The 26,914-nt window shown below is 38.7% G+C and overlaps 1 protein-coding gene across 20 annotated transcripts in view; it reads right to left on the reverse strand.

Moving 5' to 3' along the window:
- SORBS2 (sorbin and SH3 domain containing 2) overlaps window positions 1-26,914 on the reverse strand; it is a 231,738-nt gene that overhangs the window by 63,996 nt on the left and 140,828 nt on the right. For 8 of the 20 annotated variants that reach the window (XM_055700755.1, XM_055700787.1, XM_055700768.1 and 5 more), the window contains exons 3-8: window positions 22,685-22,734; window positions 14,961-15,053; window positions 13,295-13,321; window positions 12,175-12,299; window positions 10,587-11,204; window positions 3,216-3,695 (exon numbers count right to left, since the gene is read on the reverse strand). In XM_055700755.1, the coding sequence (XP_055556730.1) occupies window positions 3,216-3,695; window positions 10,587-11,204; window positions 12,175-12,299; window positions 13,295-13,321; window positions 14,961-15,053; window positions 22,685-22,694 (1,353 nt within the window). In that variant the 5' untranslated portion in view covers window positions 22,695-22,734. The remainder of the gene's footprint in view (window positions 1-3,215; window positions 3,696-10,586; window positions 11,205-12,174; window positions 12,300-13,294; window positions 13,322-14,960; window positions 15,054-22,684; window positions 22,735-26,914) is intronic. The other 12 variants (XM_055700824.1, XM_055700812.1, XM_055700817.1 and 9 more) reach the window with 6 other exon arrangements.

Genomic DNA, 26,914 nt, shown 5'->3' on the forward strand with positions numbered 1-26,914 from the left:
CTTTGTAGACCAGAAAGCTACTCCTATGGATTTCTGTAATAAAAAATTAAGAAACCTCTGTGATGGGCTTTACCAAATAGCTGGGTTAGACAGTAAGGCTCTTACGCTAAGTACACAATATAATGAAAACAGGATCCATACAAGGAGCTCTCCTGCATCATTCATAAATATATATATGGCATGTCCGTATATGGCATTTTTGGGTTTGCTTATAAAGGCCTTAGGGAAGATCTCAACTCAGCTAGAATTTCTTACTTCCTAATGACTCTCTTTGAGGAAGGTTTCTGTGAAGGTGGCTGCTGCATTTGCTTATCTGATGCATCTGGCACTGGTGAGAGGGTTAGCTATAAAAGATAGTGTTGTGAAGTTTCAAGGGCCTCTCCTGCCCTTGGAATTATTTGGGAGCTACTGACATTTCAATCTGAGAATGTAATGCTTTTGTTTCAGGTGACAGAGTTTGCTCCCAGATTATACAAGGAAGTAAAATCTTTAGGACGCCTATTCGTGAATTAGATCTTTTACTTTCTTACGTAATCTCCTTTGTGGCAAAATAAGATGATACAAGAAAATAACTTTTTTTGCCAAAATGCACCTATTCCCCAGCTAACTGGGAAGATAATCTTCATCTAATTCATGCTCTTTCATTTCCCTAGGCTCCATTTATTTTTTTCTCCAGCGTACTTCACCTGGGCTCCACTGCTAGCAGAGCCACCTGCTGCTGCTGTGCAATCAAACTCTTGCAAAGAATCCTTCGAGGTATCAGGCTCATACTTCCTTTAATTTGCCTGAGCATCAGAAAGAGCAGCTCTCTGGACTTCTGAATCAGAGCAGAGAAAAGCACCTATCTGGAGTGGCTTTCTAACTTTCTTTTCTCTCTGCTGAGACCGGCAGCAAAGGGAAAGAGGTCCCACGATGGATGTCTGAGCAGTGCTGTGCACAGCACAGCCCTGGCCACAAGACTCTGAATCAGGCTAAAATACTCAGGGATCAGTTCCTGAAGTTAAAGACAGTTCTGGCACTTGGGAAAAGGCAAAAATCTAACGTGTACTTCCATTTCCAAGTTTCCATTAGATTCCACAATTTTAAACTACATAAACAAAAAGAACGCATGAAAATTACTTTATAAGGGAAATGCTCGTAATTGGAATAGAATCAGAAAAAATATTTTCCAAAATCAGCTGTTCTCCCATTTTAACTGCAATTCTAAGCATAAGCCCAAACAAGAATTACAATTCTCACACTTCAGGTTTTCAAAGAAGCTGTAATCTAAAGTGACTAAAAGTATGGCAAATTAAGCGCCATTTTATGTTTATCCCTGCCTTCTGCCTGGAATATTTTACAAATTTGTTGTAAATCAGCTCTTCCTGATGCTGTTTCTTCATCTCAGAAGTTCTGCTGTAAACCCTTTTTGCCGAAGCTCTCAATAAGGACCTCGAGAACAAACAAGCATCCCCACCGGGGACATGACGTCTTTGGAAGCATGGTTCCACCTTGTGTGGGCACAGTGCTGGATGGCACCATCCTGTATTACTTTTATTGCTCCCTCCGCCGTTTTAATCTACAAAAGCAACACGAGTCCTCTTTGAGGATGACGACCATTACAGGAGTAAACCCACGAGCAGCACATGTGGATGTGCCACCCTCCCCATCATTTTCTTATTTCCCAGATACATTGACAGTCATCTGGCCCTCCCCTACAGAGGGTGGGAGATGAAGACTTTTTTACACTGCAGAGGTAGCTCTTGCCAGCAGTTTAATTTCCGTGGGGCTTTAGTGATCTTAGATTCTTAGGGATTTTTGTCCTTTGGTGGGAGACTCATCCTTCCTCTTCATCCATTAATACTGCACAACTGTTATGCTCATCCCTGCCGTGTCTAAGAAAGTGGTGGTCAGACCTGACCGTAAATACCTCTCACCAGGGAGACTACCCCAAAAAAAGAAAAAGGGAAGGACCGTTCACTTAAGCTACAAAAATGGTGCTCAAAGAAAATAGATACAGTTAGCTGATTATTTTAGAAGTAGGTTAGAAGAAAATATAAATGTTCCATGCTTCCCATAGCTAGTAAATGCTCATGTAGCAATTGTGCCTTACTTCCACACCCCAGTCTGTATTGATTATGGTTCAAAGCTGTTACGAGAGTTAGGAATGACAGCTTTTACATGCCTGTTATTTTTGTTTTTAACAGCATCAAGAGCACTGACAACGGATCACTGACTTTCCAGGTGACTATGTGCAAGTCTGGGCTCAAAATTCTTTTTACAGAATATACATGAAACTTTAAAAGATGTCTACATGGTTTGTTCTTTTCAGACTTGAAAATGATAGCATGTTGAAGTACTTGTAACAAAGTCTGAACACTGTTGTGACTCAGTAAAACTCTGGTCTCAGAACATCTCTCTGTTTTGTAATTCAGCAATGAATTGCTCAATTTAAATGAAGGCTTTGTTCTGGCTCATTTTAATCATGCAGATAATCTCAAAAGAAATCAGCAGTGATCTGGATTTGACCCAAATTCCATACCTTCTTTCTACCCATATATGAGCATACCAAGGTACAGAAAAGTGAATGTATGTATAAAACATCTAATTGCATGCTATTTTTTCTTGACTTAACCAAGAGAAAATTAATAGGATATCTGGGTATTACAAGATTATTTATGAAGTTCACTCCTATAAGAAACTGTGCTTAAGAGAGGAAAAGGTTAGTTAGAGGAGAGAAAAACAGCTTTATGCAGTCAGTGGTCATGGCTGGGGAAAAAACTGTGTTAAATATTGCTAACATTTGCCATGAATTTACAAGTTATATTATTGAAATCTGTACCTAGTATAAACCAAAAATGGTGGTAGCCCGGAGGCTACAAACTCCACAAACCTGTATGTTGCTAACACTGTTTTAAACCAATCTCTTCAAACTCTACAGACCGCTTGCTTTTAGTGCATTTGGAACAGCCATTCGATTTATTTTAAGCAAAGTGTTTGACATGCCTTAGCCAACCATACAACTGTGCAACAACTTACTAGCATTTTCCTCTTACCAAATCTGTGACTTTTTTTAAACAACTGTTGCAAAACATACTGTCAGACTACTACAAACACAGAAAACTACTAATGTTATACTTGTCTGCGTAACAGCGTTAACAGAAAAGTTTGAATTCTTTTCCGCTTTGACAACCTGTGTGAACAAAATGGAGGAGGAAAAAAGGAAGCATAATTACATGAGAAGTGGCAGCAGTGTTGGTTAAGGTGGTGCCATCTGACACAGCAGACATCTGGCTCAAGGTTGGGGAAGGTGTTTCAGAGCAGTCAGTAGTATCATAGCTACAAGTCTGCAGCTCATCTAGAATGGCTGTGGAGGACTCACTCACTGTGCGGGAGGAGCACTCACTCATGGCAGAATCTGCGCTTACAGAGGCCGTTTCGTTCCTGTGGATAATACTTTCGGAAGCTAGGTATGGGCATTTAGATGACAATTGTGAAAGGGCTGGGGTTTTATAAAAGCGTGAAGGCAAAAATTCATCAAGCGTTGGCAAAGAAAATGGTACTAGATGGGTGCCACTGTCTGGTGAGAAAGAGGCTCTGTTAACTGGTACCACAGGAGAAGGAAGAGGCAGTGGAGAAGCTTCTGTTGCTGTTTGTCTGTGTGTCTGTGAAGCATTTACCTCCATCACAGTGGCAGTTACTTTCTGGTTTCCAAGCTGAGATTTGAGGAAAAAAAAAATAAGAAAAGAAACAGATTACCAAATGAATAAAAAACTTTTCCCTTTGCCTCTTGCTGTGTGTAGGAGAATTACAAAAGCATAAGTTTTTCAGCAGCCCGAGGAAGTTCACATTCACATGGATTAGGAAATAAATCAACCACGCTCTATATTAAATTAGGAAAACAGGAAAGAAATGAATGCATCAAACACTAGTGGAAGCAATGCCAGAAACCATAGTGTGCTGGGGATGAATATTCATAACGTGCTGCATATATTAATGATCGCAGTTGTGCCTCTAGAAGGTTCACACTATTTTATACTTTACATAAATATGAGGCTAGAGAACGTCACAATCATTTTGTTTGTAAGAGGAAAAAGGGATCTGCAAGCCTGCAAATGTTGCGCGCTCTTTTGTCAAAAGACAGGTATAATTTTGAAATGAACAGTAATATACAGATGGGCAGGACCACAAGCTAAACGGAAACACTAGTACTGAGGGTTCACATGATCTGCAAGCAATAGGTGGTGGACTTTTTTGCTTCTTGGGACTGAATACATCTTCTCCACTGCCTCTCTGATAAAAACGTTTGGATGATCTTAGAATTTCCAAGCACTCTGGAAGCACCCTGTCAGCCTACTGGGTAAGGTGTGCGCATATTAGAGGACACAGGGGTTGGTAGGGTAACTGGTATAAATCTGAGGAACAACAAAGACTGGGAGCACAAGCACAGGACAGGGATGACTTTATACTGAAACAAAACACGCTAGTTTGGTTTCAGCATAATTCCTTAAAAATAAAAGGGAACATTCTCATGAGAGTGCTTCTGAAAACTGCCACACAACGTGTGAGGTTTTACGTTCCGTTATTTCAAATCAGACACAGACACTGGGTTTAAACTAGTCCCAAAACTGGCTTTTGGCATCTGCAATTTCTTTTTGAATTAAGGATACGTGAAAAGCATGCTGGCATCCAATCTTTGTTAAACAGCTGCACAAATCCTTCTATACTGCCTATTAGCCACAAGCTTTCAATCAGTTCCTAGAGTATGTCAAAATACTGCCTGCTTCAGCACTAACGGTTTCGCTTTTGATAGGGCTGAGGAACTCTGCAAGAGCTGCAGGGAAAGAGCGTTTGGGATTTTAAATTTATGTAAAACAGAGGACAGTAAGATACCATACACAGTAATTACTACTTAAAAAAAGTAATAATTAGTCACAGATACCACGTTGTTACCAATAATATTATGGTTGTTTCCTGTGCTCAGAATAGGCAGATGTCTTTAATCATTCAAAAAATGTTTCAAGCCATCAGATTAAAATGCCATTTTGGCATTTTAATCCAAAATCTGAAAATATCTTCTAAAGCCCTTATGGAAAACTTGGAACACAACCCAGACTGTGCTACTTATGAGAGGTCACTGGGGGTCCAGTTCCAGAATTCTTGCTGAGATCAACTAGAATTTACACAAATAACCTTAGTGAGGTCAATGGGACCATCCCTATGAATAAGTGTTTCAGAAAAGAATCTTAAGCATGTGAACAGATATCTGTCACTTATTCCAAACAGTTCAAAAGAACTCTGTGACATTACTGGACCTCTGGGGTACACAAAAACAGCCAGAAGCTGCTGTTCAAATCTGCAGTTAAAACAGTGAAGAAACTTACTCAAACAGCTTCAAACCCAAATCTTACTCACAGCAATGTTTCACATATACAGTTAGAAAAAAAGCATACTAAAATCTTTGTATAGCGTAAATCTGAACATATTACTTCTTACTCAGAAAATCAATAATTGAGTGTATGATTATAAAAGGAGATAAGATTTTTAGAAATAACTAATTTTCCAATGGAAACTTCAAAAGAACAATGGAATACTATTAAAATAATTTCATGAGAAGCAATCATATGCAGATGTGAAACATCTGGTTATGCAACATAGCGTATCGGGGGGTTAAGATGTGTGCATTTAGGTACACATATAAGAAAGAGTAATTTCATCTCATAGATACATAAAGGGAAGAAAGAACCATCATTTATGATGAATTTCATCACCCATGTCATAATTCAAGATCTCCAGAAAAACACATGAACCAGGAGATCATAACACAATTATGAGGCAGAACCAATATGAAGCTCTGAAATTCTTGAGACCAGATATGCTCTCAGCATTCCCAGAAGTTACATATGACCGAGCCAAATTATGTAATCTGGTATCTAAATTTTTAAAATAACAGGAAATTTTGGAGACTTGAGAAACCTAGTAAGCCTTCTGGCTTTGAACCAAGAAGACTGCCTGCATGCTTGAGGAAAGATGGGATGGACAAAACAAGAACAGATATTCAGGGTGCATCCAGAGAGCTAGTGAAACTGAGTTTTTAAAGAATTAAATTCACTGTGTTTGGCAATTAACAGCTGATTTCATCGAGCCAAATTCTTAAAGAGAATATCAATGTAGATAGAAGGAATACAGCAATTCTAGGTAGTGATTCCCAACATGAAGTTTCTCAGCCTTGTAGAGTAAACCTTGAATATTCAGCCGGATTCTAGAATTCTGCTATAGGTACAATCATCACCCTGGGGAAGAGTGGCTGAAATGGCGATTTAAAACAGCATTATTTTTGAATAATATTTTGAATAATAAAAACGGTTTACACCATTTATAAAACATGGAGTGTTGGTAAACTGTGAACAGATATGTTTGGCTACTAATAATCCGTATTTTTCATCACTGAAAAATAAGATAAGGACAAGGCTGAATGCATTCCAGAAAACTTTTAATACCAGTTCCACCCGGTGTGCTTCAGATTAGGTTTGTCATTGTCAAAGTGCAAGAAATGCTAGCAGAAATCAGGCAGATTAAATGCCAAACAAGTACTTAATCAATTAGAATGATGAAAGACTAGTTAGACTACATAATTATCATGGGTTGTGGAGAGAGAGAGAAATGTCATCACAGCCTTGAAGTGAATTGAAGATCTCAAGTGCAGCTTTCTGCTGGTCCTTAGAAGTGTTCACCTTCCATCAAATGGTAAAATGTCAGGCCCGAGGAATACACTTGCTACCCAATTAACATGAAGTAGGCAGGTGACCCTAAGCATGGGTTTCAAAACCAGTCATCTATGATTTTAATGTAAGTTCTGTGGGGAGTTGTGCGAGATCAGTAATGACACCAAAGTGCTGGCCTTGCTTCAACAGTCAAGACACAGATACGGAGACTCATAGATAAGTGAATAAACTCATTTTGTTAATACATAAGTAGAGTTTAGTAGTCAACAATCAAATTACACCGATACGCTTGCACCAATGGGTAAAAATACCTCTAGTTTTAATTGTTAAAAGCTGATGTCAAATTCTCCAAACTGATGCTGCAAGTTACATTCCATTTTTACTACCTAGCCCTCTTAATCTAAACTCAGTATAGGAGGTGGAGTTCAGCCCTTGTGCAAAACTACACTGGTGACACAGAAAGAAAACGTGTGCAATTTTCTCTGCTTGCCATCTGTCCCCAAAACACTGAAACCTGTCTTCTCTCCCTTCTACATCACTCAATGTATTGTCAATACCTACCGAACAGTAATGTATTAGATAAACGGATTCAGAAACAATTTTTTTTAATTCCAGGCTTATCTCTCTTTATTCACTTGTCTACAGCTATAAGGCTGGCAAAATAAACACTTTCATAAGCATCTATTACACTAGTTTTTATTCCTCCAGGACATCAGGACTAAACGAAGTGTTCACTCATCCGTGGGATTCAAACAAACATGACAAATGTTTTGCATCCTCAGTTTTAGAGAATGGTTGTCCAGAACAAGAGGACATTTATGAACCCAGGAACAAATGAACATAAAAATACTAGGTGTTTATTTCAGAAGATGCAGCTCAGAATTCTTCATCAGTTTAAAACTTTTTCTTGTGAGAAATTCGCACAACAGAATTTACCTCCATTGGTCTCATACTAACAAATACTAATTTATTCTGCTGAATAGATTAGGTTATTTCTCCCATATCTGCAGCATGGCACAGAGCAGCAGCATCTCTCCAGACTGTAATAATGTAAAAAAGCTAATATTGAGTTAACTTGAATGCTTCTCTTTTCACATATACTTGTAAGGGGTTTAACCTTTCTCTGAGTAGGAGTGTTTACAAAATGTCACTCTGTGAGTCATACCACACTTCTGCTTGCTCCTACAGGTTCAGTAGATAAGCTCTGAAATAAAGTGCAAATAGGAGCACAAACATAACAAGATACATTAAAAAACAGTGCAAAATGGTTGTACATGAACTTAGACCGCACAAGCACTCTCTTGGCTGTATCCTTCTATACTTTATGACGTAATATAGTTGTACACGTTCCCTACACACATAGATACCCACATGTGCGCAGTATTTCTCATTTACCACCTCTTAAGAAGTGATGATTAGCCAGTCTTGCCTCATTCTCCTCCACATACATAAACCCAGATGCAGAGGGAGAGTTGTTTGTTTCTACAGCAACTTTCTAAATGTATTTGGGTTTTAAGAATTCCTGCGGTAGCTTGGAACATTCCTGGTGGGCCTAATCTACAGTCTGAGAGCATCCCTAGAGGATACAGCTTAACATAACAACCTATGATCTGCATATACAAAAGTACTTCAACTGGTGTATGAAGTCCTGTAGAGCCTTCAAATCTAAAACAATTTTAAAAATTAAAGTACTATCATGCATAGTATACTGAAAGTCAATTTGTCTACATGAGAGAAATTGTGAACTTCGCAAATACCACAAGATACAATGCTAAAGGGGATCATAAATTTTGACATTAGTTAGAATAGTTCCAACATTTCAACCAGAGAACTGAGTCAAAAAAGAAAGCTTTTTAGACATCACTGTAACCTTTATTTCTAACTGTAGCCCATGGCATCTTGGATTTGGGACCTCACCTGATGCAGAATCTTACACCACCTCACACGATGATTTGTACTCTAGTTTTAGGCACGTATTTTAACACAGAGCTAGCAAAATCCACTGGCTCCATGCCTCGGTTGTGGTGCCAGATACACCTCTTCATACTAATCTTTAGAATTTATTTCGAAGTTGAACATCAGAGAGGATGTCAGCTGAATTTTGCAGGCAAGAGATCAATAAATGTATGCAGTTTGAAAAGCTGGCTACATTCCTTAATGATCCCTGTGATCAACTGAAATTTTTATCATTTTATTCAAAGAAACCCAGCTGCCAAATTTCTGATCATTCTTCCCACACACTGAAGCACTGAAACCAAGGAGAAGGCAGAAAAAACCCCTATAGAATCACATAAGTTGCAGCTACTTTTCTGACTTTTGCCAGCTCAGAGTGAAACTAAATCAGATTCTAAAATAAAATGAAATTGCAACACGTTTTGACTTTTAAAATTCTAAAAAATAAAAAGTTTACCTGGAAGAGAAATTATTTTTCATTATTCTGATTAGAGTTTGAGTATTATTCCGGATCATAAAAAAGGTATTTCCCCTAATTCTTGTTAGCTGTCATAAAACTACTTTCTGTTTGAGAAATTTATTTGAGCATATATAATACATCACATTGCTAACAATCTAAACTATTTTTAAGTGAAAACATACATGCATAAGTTGTACTAGCCACAACAACACCTGTTATATTGTCTGACCATATCCCTTGATGCTCATGTTTAAAGGCTTGCAAGCCTGCCTCCCATAATCTTCATACCTCCCCTATCTACCAGAAAAAGATCTTACTCCTTTTTCATTACCGTTTCTGACATGATTTCTTTGCTGTGGCTCTTTTTTTTTTTTTTTTCCCCCTCGAGTTGAACCAACTCGTTCTACCTGACAACAATCACTAAGCAGCAAACCAGTTCTCAAGGGTAAAGCAACTTGTTTTTCTCAAAACGTTCTAAATTTTGCGTAGCCTAATAGGAGGGTTTAAGATTCTAGCTTTGCCTCTAATCTTGAGAAGGACAAATGTGATTAATTCTTCTGTGCTCCCATTTGTTAATGAATTCAAAAGAAGCATTGCAAATTGTTACCATACAAATTCACAGAGCTTTGCTCTGATCAAAATTTTTACTTGGGAATTGAAAGGGGGAATTCACTACTACGACTTGTAAAACTATCCTACAGCTAATGCAGTTACTTGGGGCTTCCAGAGTGAAGACCTGGTAACTTTCTCAATGGCGATAAACCCTGCTCAGACAACTCCGATCCTACACTTGATACTTGATACGTGTGCTTGATACTTCCATTTCTCCTAGATGAGATCACCACAGTTAACAAAGAATTTTTGTCTCAGTAGGCATAGGGGAAACGGAATTAAAAGCTTAGGGCCTTGTGATCCTTCACGTAAAGGTGTTTGACAAAAGTTTTTATTAACCCATTTTCTTTAAAAACCACTATTGCACAGGGCAGACATGGAACTAGCCTTTGCAGAAAGAAGCAACTGACAAAACTTATTTTTTGGCGGCCCTAGCAAACTAGTAGAGCTGCATCTGTAGAAAGCCCCCCAATCCAATCCTCTTCTATCCATACTTGATCCTTCCAGCACCTATGGCAGCATAATGCTTTAATGCAGCCCCCTCCAGGAAGAGCTACTTAAGCAGATGCATCACCCACAGTTCACTATTTTTATTGTGCATTTGCACTCCGGAAAGTGCTCACAGAGGAACCGAGAAGTCTACTTTCCAGCTCAGAGCTGGGTTAATCTTTTCAGGGTATTTTGCAATACCCTTCCAAAAACTCCAGGTTTTGTTCAGTTCTGTTTTGATCCATGTGACAGGTAGTTTTACCCAAAAAACACAAGGTCTAACTTTGATAATGTAAGTATAACTAAACAGACTGTTATTAAGTGATTCATGAATGATCTAAAATAAAAGATGGAAAAATTAAATATACCACATGGCATTCTGCAGCCTGTGAAGAAGGAAGAACTGTAGACTTTTGTCCCAAATCCTTTGAAGACATCTTTGAAGTGTCTGGAGAAATACTAGGTGGATGTTCTTGGATTTCAGGCCCTGCTTTATTGTCAGGGATGGGAGCTATCTGAATGGACAGAGATGCTGTGTGTATCTCAGGCCCGGGGCTACAGGCAGGTGAGAGAGGCCTTTGTGGAAATACTGGCGCTTCAACAGGCTTGAGCTGTTGCTGTGGATTACAATGAACCCTACTCGCTGGGTCACGTGTCCGGGTTAATTTCAGGGTAGATACCCTACGTTTTTGAGACTGTTGCCTTTGGCCGTGATGGAGAGTAGTGCTAATACCAGCTACGGTGCTTGTGCCTGCACTGGAGACTGAGGTCAGTGGTTTAATGATCTTTTGTGCATAGGAGACACTTGTGTTAGATATCTGAGAAGACATTGTCTTCTGGACAGACTTCTCGTTAGGGTAATAGGCAGTATCTGTGGGAAGGTGTTTCGCTGGGCCAGTTGTTACTGCCTGGAGATTAGTTTTGTTCTTGTGATTAGTTATTCTTGCTTTCCGAAAACTTTCTTTTCTAGGGGGTGGCAGAGGTGCCTTATTTGCCAAAAGCATCCACACAGAGCAAAGTAACATTGAAGAAGAAACAGAAAGAAAGTAAATGTTAGCAGGAGATATAACTCGGTTTGACTTTTATCTTTAAATAAAGGAACTAGCAACTTAAGGGCTTCATCCCAACATTGCTCAATTCAATGGTCAATTGAACTGGTCAGGTTCCCACCACCTTTGCTGTGTAGGGCTGTACAGCTTATGTTTAGAAAGCCAGATGTTCCATTTGCTCAGAGTAAACTGGGATCAGAAGAGAGCCCACAATAGTCCCTTTTCTTTCAGAAAAACAATTATTCACTGAATAAGAATTATTACTGTGAAATTGTTCAGATATGTAAGTAATTTCCAAAATGCAGTCCATGATCTTAGATAACAAGCTATTATTCACAGGTAACAGACATACATAAAACACACAGAGCCTCTTAAACCTTTGAATGAAAATAGTAACAGAGAGAGTATTGACATCAGTATGTTGATCTTTTTTTGACAGATAAATGTTTCCAAGTTAGGTGGGAATTTTTAGTGTGTTCTCTTTGTACTCTGCAAAACTGGCAGAAACACTACACTGTCTATTTTATAATTAATGAACCTTTATCCTCAGATATTATTTTGATGACTGATGCATTTTTCTGAGTGTAAAATATTAATAAATACTCTTTGAAGTCTGGGAACACTCCTAGAAAGCTTTTATTTGTGGATGACCTACTTTTATGTAGCTGCCTGTCTTGTTCATTGAACACAATTTCTGGTAATTAACCTGGAGGCATGCATCCTGTGCAGAGTATACTTCATCTGTGCAGTAAACCAGTTTGTAATGACCCATATGAACAGATGATTCGCACTATCTGGATGACATCAGGACAATGTTCCATAGAGGTGTCCCATCTGCAGATGCTAATGCCCAAGAATAACCCCCACACAAATGGCAAAGCATGAAACTTGGTGTGTTTGGTTTTACCTGAGTTGGTGATTTTTTATCTTGTAGATTTGGCCGCACACTCCTAAAACCTTTTGCTGTAAGAGATGAACTGCTAGCATCTCCATTCAGTGTCTCTCTACTTCCATCAGTGTAAGATCTCCAAGCTTTTGTGGCGAAAAAAGAAACATTTTTTTTTTGTGATTAGTAGATCTTTATATTGCTATCATCATAGCAACCCAGCTATTAAACTGTGGAAAAGTTTAGCTACTATGCAACTGATGTTGCTGCTGTTATCACCATGGTAGTTACACGAACAGGGCTAATCCTGCCACTTCACAAAACATTTACCCTTAAAATTTAGAAAACTCAAGCACTGACAATGCTGCTGGCAGCAGTTTGGTATCTCCCCAGAACATTCACACAGACTATGGATTTTAACCTTGGGAGTCCTTTTGAGACACTGGTGCTTCAGCTCCCATATAAAGCAGGCTGAACTATTTTTCACAAATTAGGTTCTTGTACTTCACAGCTGTGTCCGATTTTGAAAAACATTCCAGCTAACGTAAAGCCAGTTTGTCACGGCAGTTTCACCAAATTTCACCACGGTACCAGATTAGTTGTTCCAATAACGCATCTTATTTCCAAATCTGAATGACACCTTGATTTTCCAACCAACCAACTATGTTTTGTCTTTATCCTTAGAGCTGAAAAGCCCTCAAGGCATTGCCCAACATTGAAGGAGATACTATCCTTCCTCAACAACTTACAGATTTGAAGATAAAATATTTTAAGAGGCTGGGAAAAGTAACACATTATGTTAGCAGGCTGCTACGTGGGGTGGGCAGAACTTGCAAAGCTGAGTAAGGGACTAAAAATGAAACAGCAAGTGCCACTGAAGCTAAAGGTGGCAAATTAGCACTCTGCATTCTCCCAACAATTCATTTGCTGACAACATATACTGTGATATAGGAAATACTGCTTTCAAATGAGACCTGAAATTGCGGTCTTAACCGCTTGCAATTATTATTATAATTTCAGTGGTGCTTTCCCTTAAAGAATGTGAACGTATGGAGTAATAATATCAAATATAATGGAAGATTGTTATAATTCGTCCACTTACATGGTATTACATTGATGCATAAATAACAGTTATATTTACCTGAATCTGAAGACTGAGAATCAGACCCTGAAAAAGAAACATCCAATATTAATTTGTGTTAGAAGTAAAACCATGATAACACAACTTGAAAAACATGTAGGAGCTGTCTCGTTCAGTTACTTGATTCCCTCCTGTTACCTAAGCACACCCCGGAATACTAGACCACAGATAGCTGTGTAATGTTTATGGCACAACTTCTACAGGTTGTAGTGTGCTGACAGTTACTGTTATTTAATCACTGCTATTTCAGGCAGCCAATAATAAACAAATATTTGCTGTGGTGTTTTTTTTCCCAGTAAATACTGTGATATACTACTGTCTAAAATCTAGGTATCAAAAGAAGTATCATTCCTTTAAGATGAACTAGAAAGGTTTAATTCAAAACCAAGAAAGATGCCTACAGGTTCTGTCAGGATTTTCTCTCCCCCTTCACACCAGAATGTGTGATGCTTTCTTCATCACTTCAAAGCAAAACACAGAAACTGATACATACATACTGCCAGCACTGAGCAGATTTGAAATTCTGGTGGGTTTTTTGAGTACTTGTAGATATATTAGTGTTTTTTTTTCTCTTAAAGAAACTACAGGCATGAAATCTCTAAATGAATTTAAAATATTATTAATGTAGAATATTTATAGTACTAACAGCACTCCTTACCACTAATTTTAAGTGCAACAGCAGACATTAAGAGGCCTGTTTTGCATGCTTAAATGACAAAAATTTGTTAGAAAAGCTGCTAAGAAATAAGAACCCAATGTTTTCTTAAATTTACATACGTGAAGTAATCCAAACAACCCTGACACTATCCTTACAAAAAGTAGCAATCAAATATTTTATTTGCTTCATAAATTTTAACAGTTCTTATTCCTGGGGATTAGTCTTATATTTTAAGAGATCTATAAACCAAGATTTTATCTTGCAATTATTTTCTGCCTCATTCTGTATTCAGGTTTCTGTATCGTACTTGTTCGGTATGAACACTGCATGCTCAGATTGGCGTAAATTAGTCGACACCACTCAAGACTCTGTACTGATTTATACCTCTAACTACTTAATTCACCAGTGAACCTGGGCAGCTGATGCCCATTAAGATTTAAGTTCTCAACACCAGACACGAGTATTGCTAAGCAGCATTTCTGCCTGTCTACTGAATAATCTGCACGGTTTTATTGTTTTAAACATTTTAAGGAAAATATGCTTGATAAATATTTTTTTTTCAAGTTAGTCTGGCTTCTGGTAATCTTTTTACTACAGGATTCAGTTTTTTTTCCTTTTTTTTCCAAGTTGCACTAAACAAAGTTTGTAACAAGCAAAACCTAGTTTTTCATGCTATGTTATCTTGAGAAAAAACGGGGGACATGAGACCCAAAATACATGTCAAAGGCAAAATTAATTTATAAATAACTAATTTTTCCTAAGTCTTCCTAATTTTTTTCATTAATGGCTGCAAAGCATAGGCAGAGAGATATCAAGACTACCTTTTCAAGAGCACTGTAGAAGTCAGAGACTTGTCAGTGGAACAAAAAATACGGTTACCCTTCTCCTTGCAGAGCAATATTGCAGGAATGCATAACAGTACAGAATTCAGGAATAATATTCAGGAGTAATATCTCACTGTTTTGTTTTGTTGTTTTTTTTTTACTCACAGGAGTAATATCTCAATACCTGAGGCCAATAGGTTTGGAGAACTCTGAACTCTCTTCACAGCTGTTAATGTGACAGACATTGCAGCACGTTTGCGAGCACACCCGCCGCTATCTGGAAGCACAAAACGATACAGACAGCAGCCCCAGACAAAGGGAGCAAGCACATGCAACATATCACAGTGTGAGATACGTCAAACATACATGAAAATTAGCATGCAGTTAGGGAACTGCTGCAGGAACATGTAAATTGGCGAGTTTCACAGATTAGCAGAGCACATAGAATTTCAAAAGCTTTAAACAATAAACCTCACAGAAAATAAGTTAATATTTAATACTTAATCCACTAGGGAAATATATAGATCCTGTTACCTGAACGACTGCTTAATTATAGCTAATTAGTAAAAACAAGGAATCAAGATGAAGGATTAAGCATTCCAGAGTAATATTAATCAATAATCTGCACCGTAAAATCATTTCATTGTATGCATTAGAAAGACATCATTCATAAACTAAGCTTATGTTTCATCAGCTGACAAAGTGCTTTTGTTCAGTCTTTTGGATCCTTTAAGCTCAAGAAACAAAATTACTAAGGATGGCACGATTCTTTTGTCGTTTCGGCGGAACATCCTTGTTCTCCCTCCCCCCCTTCTATTTTATCTCATGGAAGATTAGAAAATGTATGTCTGGAACCCAGTAACATCCCGAGGGAACGACTAGCAATCTAAAATCACTCCAAACAAACAGGAATGGAAAAAAACCCCTTTCTCCTGGATTGTGCATGACTCCTTTCTTTCCTTAGTCTCTGCTTCTCACCCATTTGGAGCTGTCATTCTGTTTTATAAATACTGTGTTATTATTAGAAGGGATCTTTCCCACAACTTAGCTTTTCAGCAACTCTATAGTAACTGTAAAAGCAAGTTAATAAATATTCTTCTTGATTATATTTAATTAGAAGATTTTTCTGCTCTTCACTATAATAATTACTTTGATTTTCTTTTTTTTGATATTACTGAAATTTCATACAGGGCCCCACTGAAGTCAAGAAGAATCACGATTATGATAGAGGCCTTATTTTTATATCTGTATCCTATGACAGGGATTTTTATAAAATTATGCTTAAGGAAGCCCTGCAACTGTTAGTAGAAAATATTTCCTATGACAGCAGTAATTTGAGCCAGAGACATGTGATGACAGAGGAGTGAGCTCCTGCTACGGTCTTTGCTCATTCCAATATTCCCCTGAAATAGCAGAGCCCTCTGGCCACAGGTCTTGCAGGATACGCATTAAATAGCTGTTAACGTTGGCAAACATCAGAGCCACTGCCTCAGGTGTAAGTGGTTCCAAAGACTCATTGCCAATCCCAAGTGCCAAGACAAAAGGCCAAATCATTTCAGTCAGCAATAGTTGAAAGCAATACACTGCTGGCAATTAATTATTAGCGGTGTACATGTGAAACAAAGACAGCATCTATCAAATCTGCACACTTGTTTTAGTTTGCTTACATAAATATAGAATGGCAATGGTAATTAAAATCACATTTTCCATTCTTGTATTCCCTCTCCCTCTGCCACCAACATACACCAGAAGTAATTCCAAGGAGATATGATAACGTGATGATATCGAGGTTCTGTTCTTATCTGAATATTAGCAGACTTTGACAGCACACTTTATCTAATACAAGCTAAAAGACAAATAATTTTGTTACACTGTCACATTTTTTAATCAAACAAAGCAATTACTTTATTTGTATTTTTTCAAGAGTTACCTTCCTGAATTTCAGGACAGAGAAACTGAAGTGGCAGGAAAGGAAGAAAATGAGAAAACTGACTACAAGTATTTAATCACTGGAACTTCAAGAAATTCTACTTCAAATTCATTTTTAATGTAACTGAACTCAGTCAGTTTTATACTTAGTGGACCTGTTTGATATAGCTTCATTCAAGATAGCTAAAACAGACGTTGTAACTGACTATATACATATACATATAAAACATTTACCCCTATATATATAAGCCCATATGCAAGTGTGTACCTGCAATAACGTTCTCAGTATCAGTACAAAATGATGAGAGTCGATTAGCACTCAAGTAAGACATAAGTGCACAGATACTCCATACAGAGTTATGCAAAATTTCTAATAAATTATGAATGTGTATGGGCAAGCACATATTTATGCGTGATGAATTCCATCTTCCAATCCTTGTTGAGGCCAGGCTCCCATTAAGTTAAAGGCATCATATCTGAATGAGGATCAGAAGAGTCTGCATGCTGCCTCAAAAGAGGCAGTTTTCAAACTGCTTCCCTTGTCTGCATGGCCTTATACAGCTGGAAGTTCAAGAGGCTTATTCCAGCCTGTATTCCTTTTCTGTAGCTCCATCAAATTTCCAGCAAATACTAACTATATTCACCCAGATTCTAAAGTTCACGTAACACCAGAAAGCTCTAAGTCTAGAGAACTGAGAATTCAAAAACAGTAAGACAGGCTGAATTAATGATCATCTGCTCACTTCACTTGTAAACTATAAGCAATTAATATCCTACAGCTCTTACTCAAGGAACAAATGCGGATGTGTGAAACAATCTATACAAAATGTATGCATATGAAATAAAAAATGAAATGTGTGCAAATATGTAAACACATATGCACAATTCTCTATGCTTTTGATAGGACAAATTCTTCAGGAGCGAGAATTCTGTCTTCCTAGGTACTGTTTTAGCATTGAAGCAAAGGAGACCTGAATCAGCTAAGGTCTGCAGGCAATAACAGAATATGAAATTGGGCAATTAATTCATAATCAAAACAGCTGCCTAAAATGCAAGTCCAGGACAAATCAGGACTTAGCACGGTTGGTGCCTAGATACTCTTTTGCAAGCCCTACATACTTCCATCAAATCATGAATAGACAAATAAGCATCCTTAGCAGGTACCGCAGAAAACGAAGGAGAAAGGGGAGCTGGGGATTATCTAGTGAGATGTGCTTCTGACAGTATCTTGCAGAGCAAGGGCCATATAGGGACAAACTCCTGAACGCTAGGATCGATGTTGTAGACTCACCTTTAAAGAGAGAAAAAGAAAGAGCAACCCACTGACTGGAAAAGACAGGTGAGGTGGTGGCTTGCCCTCCATCTAGGAGGATGTGTGTAATTGCATATGCATGCTAAAGCTCCCTGTGGTGGGGCTCCGGATGCTCTCTCCCTCTTGTTAGCTCACCATTCAGTGCCTCTCCCTTTGGCAACTCCCCTCCTACAATTTTTCTCTTCAGCCTTTCTCCATTCCTCACCTTTCCTCACTTCTTTCTCTCCCTCCCTTAATTCTGTTTCTCTCCACAAAGAAGTACTTTAATCCCTTCCCCCTAAATCCACAATCCCACCAACCGCTCCCATTACAGACAGCATCACCCTAAGTGAGTCTGTTGGTCAGGTCCTGCTCCACAGCAGAATGAAGCCAATTCAAACCACCACCACTTTCATTTAGGAACGTGGGGTGTTTGTTGGGGGTTTTTTGGGGTTGGTTTTTTTTGGTTAACTTTTTAAAAAGCCTGTTTCAGAGCATCAGTAAAAGCAGTGCATAAACCAAGTTGGCAAAGATGAAAGGATGGTGACCTCTTGCTAAGAGGTGAGACACAGCAGCTAGGGGGCAGGAAATTTTTAATAAGCAAAGAGAAATGGCACCCAAACGTGATGTTTGCTGATCATTATTCTAGCCACTGTACTTGTGAACGGTATAATTTTCCCCTTTGCCTGCACAGTAAATTCAGTTTAGAAGTCTTTAGACCAGGGATTCTTACTCTCTGTTTGCATTCTGACCTTCTGAGGCAAATACATAGCGCTGGATCCAAACATCCCAGACAGGCAAAACCGCTGCCTCCCTATGTCCCCAGGTCCAACCAGTAGCAGGTCTGGAGATGTGCTCCCTGCAGACACGTGCACCAGAGCACGTGTATATACCTCACACACACACGGCTGGCCACGCAGATCAGAGACGCTCAGAGCACTTGCACTAACACAGACGGCACAATGGCCTCACCCCCTTCCCCTCTCTGGCGGAGCAGGACGAAGGTCCACCAGTACAAATATACATGCACACATGCACAAGGTGTGCTCCTCCAGCCACCAGCCTCAGTCTGCCATTCGTCCCATGACTGGACCCCAGGGCTGAGTATGTCCCGGGACAGTCCTGGAAGGGGCCTGGACAAGAGAGGCCCTTGTGTCTCCCTTCAGGTCCTTGGAGGTCCTTAATCTGGGTTCCTGCCCGCTCCTGCCCCCCTGTGCTCCTCCAGGCTTGTGGAGATGGGCCTCTGCTGGCTGCTGCTGTGGGCCCGGCAGTGGCATGGCAGGGCAGGCTACTGTCTGAGCTTCTCCTGCCGCTGGTGCTCCAAGCCCCTTCATGGGTGTGCAGACCACCTTTTATCACCTAACCTAACACTGACTACACACGTGAACCTACTATTACTTGGTTCTTTGCTGCTGCTAAACTACAACAAATAATGATCAACAAAGTAAATTTTTTGTAGAATGCCTGAAACACTCAAGCCCACCTCATCTGCTTTAGTGATCCAAAAGTGCCTTCACAATCTATTCAGGAACTCTGCAGGGACCCAAGATTTTCTATTCTTGTCTCGCAGACAAAATGTAAGCGATTAATCCATGTGGTGACTTTCATTAATAATTTTAACAACCACAAAATATTTTCTGTCTTCCAGAACTGCATTCTTTTTCACTCAGATGCTCTTCATGTGCTTCATCTAATGGAAACCGCTAACTCGTTTAATACTTTTAAAATTAGATGCATTTATCAAGAATTATCTGAGTCAAACTCAGCCAAAATATTTATGGATGGACACTAAGAATCTGTTTTAGCATATTAGCTTGCATCCATTCTTTGTATTAGCTTTCCCCCAACATCAGCTACACATGTACATGTGTAGTATGAACAGTAAGCACATTTATCCTGTGTTTTAATCTGATGTGAGCTTCATGGGCAGCTCAGGTTTTCTGACTTAAATTTCTCAAAATGTCTCACCAAGTTAACGTACCTGAAGACCTGTGGATGGGAACTCCTATGTATAGTCTGAAATACTATTCTGTTGATGAATGCTGAGTTTAAAAAAGGCACACATTCTACTGGACTACTATTTTTAAATTATGACAGCATTTGAACACCAAAAGAACTGTAAGCCAAAGTACCTCTGGTACTTCTGAAAACCTCCCCTATATCTTACATCTCTTTCTTTGCCTTTGCAAAACTTTTCATTGCCTTATGATGTTGAATATTCTTTCCTAACATGTGGTACAGAATTAACATCAAACGCTAAAAAATCCCTCCCATATATGGTAGATTACTGAAAACCAAAGCTCTTCAAAACATTTTCTCTGTAGACAAAAATATCTTCTGCAGGGTTTGCTGAGACAGACTGCCAAGTCTACAGCCACAGGGAACACTGGATTAAGAGGAGCCCACTCTAAGCAGTAGATTTACTTTTTCTTTTTAGAGCTGCGTATATGCTAGCTTTGCCACTTCAGCAGTTACTGGCATATCAAACTAGAGTGCTCCTTTATCTGCAGGAGTAATTGCCAAAATGTGTATTTTTAAAACAAACTAGTGGCAAATCAATACTATCAAATAACCTATAACTGCATCATGTAGAAATTCCTGTTAGAAAGCAGTGAAATATGAAAAAACCCACAAAATGCAGCACTCAAGTTATGTTTAAAGACAACATAGTATGAAAAATAAAAGAGGTAACAACTAGATCAGAACACCATGCAGAACAAATTCCACCTCAGTCACTCCCACTCTCTTCATTAGTGAAGTGATGCTTTATCATCAGATAGGTGCAAGATGTTCACTTTTACACCCTACTCACTAGATTTTATTTTGTTTTTACAGTCAGGAAAAAAAAATCTACATCAATAGAACTGATTGGAAATACCACATTTTTTGTCAATACCTCCTTTTGGTGCAGCTGGTAACATGCACATTAATATCAAGCATACAAGATGAAAAGTATTTTTACGGTCTAAATGCAGAGTAGATTAAAGTTCAGCTGAGAGTCATGATACCCTTAGGTAACTGGAAAGGGTTTCAGGCGTGTTCATATCCTTTAAGTCTCTCTTCAAGGCTCCTGTGTGATAAGAGGACTCCCAATTCCCAATAGAAGTAATTCAGCCACAGAGATTCCTTTAAATTGAGAATTTCTAGCTTACATGAAAACTCTTTGTACAACGTAGAACAAAACCATACTTCAGAGCTGCAGTTGCACAAACTGGCAATTTACCACTCTATCCACATTTTTCAAAGTGGAAGCTATAAAATGACATCTATCATATGATTTTAACTCATATGGTTGCAATGCACAATGTAATCATAGTCAAACATATGATGATTAGCTGAGTTACTTCTGAAATTATGGTGCTACGAAGCCAGCAGTATTTTAGTACTACCTTAATTACACACTGACATATTTAAGATAGATGTCTTCACTAAAAATGAAAGAGAACGGGACAAATTTCAAACAGTATTTCCATAAATGAAAAGCACACCACCCTGGTTAGTGCCTGTAAAACAATTAAGAACAACCAAAACTGGGGAAAAAAACCCACAAACCCAACTGAGAAATTTCATTTCTCCTCCTGACTGTATTTACAAATGTAGTGGTTTCAAGTGAGCCAATATATTTTAACTTTGCCTTAAAAAATTCCTCCAAGAACCTGGTCCTACTGAGTTTCAGTCACTCACCGAGACAACAGGAAGCCTCGTTAATACAGCGGTCTAGATAATGGCAACCTGTGCCATGGAAAAGCTAATCCCTTTGACTTAGAGCGTTCTGCTGAGACACCCAAACTTGCTTCAGAGGTAGTTCGGGTCCTTGGGTCCCACATAAGACATCTTGCTAATTTCAAGCTGTCATGGTGCAGCACTACAGTCAATGACAAAACCAATCCTGCGAAGGATGGATGTGCCTATTCTTGTGCCACAGTTCATCTGCAAACCAGACAGTTCCCCTATAGAGTATGAAGAGTTGACTGCAACTGAAAATTTACACCTGACACGAGTGAGGCCAGGATTTCAGCAGTCTGCTTTTGGAGGCCTCTTCCAACTTCCAGCAAAAACAGCAGCATGATCTACCGACTTCAATGATTCAGGAGCAAATATAAGTATGCTGTCACAGATCATGAAGATAACTGCTTATAGAGTACTTCGTTTGGTGAATACATCTATCACTGCAATTTGAGAGAAAATACAAGCCCCTGCAAGTATAAAAGAGTTACCCTCATCCGATTATACAAATGTAGCTAATAATACATGGTAGTGTATATATATGCCTTAATTTAATGACAGTAGAGAATGAAAACAAAGTATATTTAAAGCATGTGCATTTTCCTAGGAAAATGTGATGCTTTAACACCACTTTTCCATAGCTGTTATGGCCTTATACTACATATTTTTACAGAAAACATACACATACAAAACTGATACTTACAACTTCATCACAGAAGGCTAAACATGCATGTATATTTCACATATCCATATATATCCATACATAGAAAAACATGTATGCAAATTTTATATATGGAATACAAATGCACGTAAGCAGACATACTATTAAAATATCTTGCTTAAATTGAGTCCACCACTAACTAAAGCGCAATTTGTTCATGAAAATTTACATAGAGTAGGGACCTTCTCTGCTTACTAAACAACACAGAAGAGTAAAGAAAAATCTTGCAGAAGCAGCATACCTGTGTTCATTTTGACACTGGAGGATTTGCTATAAAAGTCTTCAGATTTCCTGCGGAAAATAAAACGATCTATTAATTTGTACAAGACAAGAATGTGTGGCACAAAATGGCAGGCAGGAGGACTTCTCAGAGGGGTGGAGAATCACTGTGATACAAATGACAGTCCTATTTTAACACAGCTTTAATTAAATTGGTACTGCTTGTCCTTCCAAAGTTAAAGATGAGCTGTCTCTTCCATTATAAGCTACTCTATTTTCAAGTCTTTAGTATCTCTGTTGTAAACATATGCTCTGGGATAAAAAACTAGTGATTGACTTTTGGTCTTGAAACTGTAAACCATAAAAATTTCCCCTATACAGTAATGGGGAAATATTTTAAAGGCTGCTTATAAGCTTTATTCACTCCTTTGTGCAAACTTAAAGGTATAGAGAGTAGGTCTCCAAATAAATTTTAAGCAGCCAAAGTTATCAGGTCTTTTTCAATGTTTTATAAGCAGGAAATGTGGTTGTTTTCATCCAGTGATTTACTATGCCTCTACAGAGAGCACTGACACTCTTAATGTTGTTCACTGTATTGCCATACACAGAATCAGGACATGTGTCTTGGTATCCAGAGTAATCCATTTCAAAACTCCCAATGGAGTCAACAGGTAGGGAATCAAGTCACTGTGCACCAATGCACTTTTAAAAGGTAATAATTTGCAGCAAAATAATATAAATTGCACATGAATCTTTTCGTTTAGATATCTCAACTCTATACGGTACTTACAAACAAAACTGTAAAATCCCACAAAACCAAACCACAACTGCAGAAAAAGCGTGACATCATACAATAACAGGCAACTTTAACCTACTGATGGTATGTCACAGGACAAACTAGACAGTATTTTCCATCTACTGCCAGTTTACGTCACAGCTTTATCATAGGGTCAGGAACTTTACTACCTCTTCTATTCAGGCCCTTTTCGAGATAAAAAGATAAATGCAGAAAAGCTTTCTGATGGTATTCTGCATACTGGCCGGTCTCAGCTGTACTGGTACACATATCCTGCCCACTATCATTACTGAGCGGGCACACACACTGGAGGCCAAAATACTGAAGGCTAAAAAAAGTCATTCTCCCTCTACACTGTTCCTACATCGAGCTCAGGATAAAACAAATGGGGAAACCAGAATTTTTAATGCAATACTGCTTCAAAAAATACATTAAAAATATAAACTGCCTATGTTGGAGTAAATTGGAAGGTACGCATGAAGGATCCTTTTTATAATGGGAGACTCAAGATACTAATTAATACAAGAAGATATCAGAACAGAATTCCAGCTCAACCGAACAGGAACCCTGCCTGAATTAACTGTACCTCTGAGGTAACACGTATATTGCTGCATTCTCTGGTATTCATAATGAGGCCAGATTCTCCACTGCTTGAAAAACTTACTGGTTTTCAGAAACTATCTGAACTCTGCTGCTATTATTCAGTCAGTTTTGTGACAAAAAAAGATGCACGCTAAACTTCTTGAGATCTACAGAAATAAGATACGTGGCAGTGAATAAAGTTTTACTCTGCAGCTATCAGCAAACTACCTCTGAGAATTTCTAAAAGACCTTTTAAAGATAAAGGCAAATTCTATTTTATTCATTTTTTGATAAGTTGTCTTTGACTGAAAATGTGAATTTCTATAACAGCTACAGTGTACCTTAGAGCCTGACATTCCTGCAGTGTTTTCAGGCTGCTAGAGGAGACACCATTTTCAAACCTTCTTTTAGCTTAGAACTGAATCACTGATGGTACTACACGCAGGCAACAAAATGCAACGGGATATTTATTTTCAGACCCAACAAGTACAGAACTTTTGGAACACTGCAGAGCCAAAATGATTTCTAGCAGGTGGCTTTGATATATTTACATAAAGCGTGCTTAACTCTACTCAAGTTTTAACAGACAACACTCAGTTTTAGCACTACAGTTTTGTCCTCGTCAGAGTTTTTCTATCTGAACAGCTTCGGCTGGTTTGCTGACAGCAAGGGACTGCATACAAATCACAACACTTCCACGCTCTCGTTTTGCTGAAGAAGTGTGGTAGTCAATACCTGAAAAGTATGCACGTAAATAAGGCAATATAAATCGCACTCACGGAAATAGTAAGACTTGCATTTCATACTAAAATTATTTGGAATTCTGTGCTTCTAAGGAGCTAAACTAGCCTTCAAATACTTAATGATACCAGCACTAGGATCAGAACAAATGGAATGAACTTAACAGCCATGTGCCTGAAAGCATTTTACTCAGCATTCTCTCACGCAGTCTTTAAGATCCTTACTTAATAAAGTGGGGAGAAGGGGGAAGGGAGAGAGCAAAGGGCATTTTTTGCTTTGTACTTTTGGTCCTACTTCATTACCTCCTGAAAGTTTTTCTTTGTGAATGGGTTTGTAAGTAGCTCTAACATAGACCTCTGACAGGCAAAATGAATATTCCACTGGAAGCATCAGATACTCTTCACTGCCAAAAAGGATGCCCAACAATCGGCCAAGACACTCAGCTCATAGATAGCGAACACTGCGATGGAATGAATGCCCATAATTATTGTGCAGACACAAAGTGCTACTGGAACGCATGAGTTTGCAAAATCAGAGCTGCTGTTCAGTCACCTAGATCAGGCAGGTTTTCTACTACGCTCACACCAGATCCTAGATGCTGAGGTGAAAGAACTCCAAGTTTAACCACAGTAGCATGCCTGACTTTTGCAGGGGAAGATCCAGGATTAATCTTCATGGAATTCTTCTATAGTTGGCTTCATGGGGCAGAGGTAATGCAGTAGGAAATGAATGACTGTGCCAATGCACAAAAACGGGTCGTCAGGTTGAATACAGCTGCAAGTACCATTACTATGGTTTCAATACGTAATACATACTGATGTGTGACTTCTTGATAACTCTCTCTACTTCTTGATAGCACTACGAAGATTAGCTCAGCTCAGCAATACTTTGCATCGACAGGCTACTGAAAATACTTGTGGGAATCTCATTGACACCTGCTCTATTTTCTGCAAGAGACCCTGATAGCTAGTTGTAATCACTTCTGTTCCTGGTAAGTTCTGAAGTGTGGGGTGCTGCAGGGAGACATTCTGTCACCCCTTCTGTTCCACTTTATATGGAGCTATAAAAAGGGTTAGTGAGAAGTCAGAGGAGGTTTCCCCGCCCTCAGTTTATTCATGAATATATGACGTATGCCTTTACTGTTACAGGTTTAATTCCATTACTGATCAGATGCTAGAGCACCTACAGCCATAAGGGAGGAGTTCTAACATCCAAACAAGCATCAACTAATAAATGTGAGCAAGTGCTTTGTGAATCAACGCCTAAATGAATAGTAACATGCTATTGCTTGCTCATGCCTCGTTCAAAGAATTAAGTTAATAATTGTTAATAACCACAATCCATAACTACCAACGGACAGAGACCATCCCAGGTTAGAATATCCTTTCCATGTAAAATTCCAGAAAGAACTGGGAGGTAAAGGAAAGAAGATTGATTGGCGGGGTTTGTTGTTGGGGTTTTTTTTTTGAAAGCACTTATAGAAACTCCAAAAATTATCATTACAGCATTATTAATAACTTAATATATTGCAAATTCCTAAATGCTGTATAGGAGTATCACATCAAAAGTATCCAAGCTCATGGATAACTTTTGGGGGTCTTTCTGCCTCTTGCTTTGTAGCTGTGGAGCCTAGACCCCTTTGAAATCCAAGGTTTTCTAGCTGTGTAGCTAACCAGGGGGCAAACTCCAGGATGCTAGTTGCCTGCTTGCTTACACAGGTTTTGAAAGGCTCTTGAAGAACAAGGTGGTAAGTTACCTTGTCTGGTATGTTTTGAATCAGAACACACAGACTCTACTACTGTTTCCAAACAAGCTGGCAGTTTCCCTACAGATTGTGTCTGAAAATATTTTTGACCTTTCTACTTAATATAGTCAGAGTATGAACAGAGGCTCAAAGAAAAAATAATTATCATAACCACCCCCCTTCCCCACCAAGAGCGGTCCTTACAGTTATATTACAGGCATTCTTGGTGCTGAGTACTGTAGGGTAAATTGTGAGTTTGATTGACTTGAACCAACTAAATATTTTCCCCCAAGGTATTCAAACGAACTTTTTTAAGATGACAGAGATCGACCAGACAGTGTTAACGGACTAATGACTTTTTTAAAAGATTCTAAGTTACCCGTTATTTA

This window comes from Falco cherrug, chromosome 1 (assembly GCF_023634085.1).
Source record: "Falco cherrug isolate bFalChe1 chromosome 1, bFalChe1.pri, whole genome shotgun sequence".
Classification (NCBI taxonomy): domain Eukaryota; kingdom Metazoa; phylum Chordata; class Aves; order Falconiformes; family Falconidae; genus Falco; species Falco cherrug.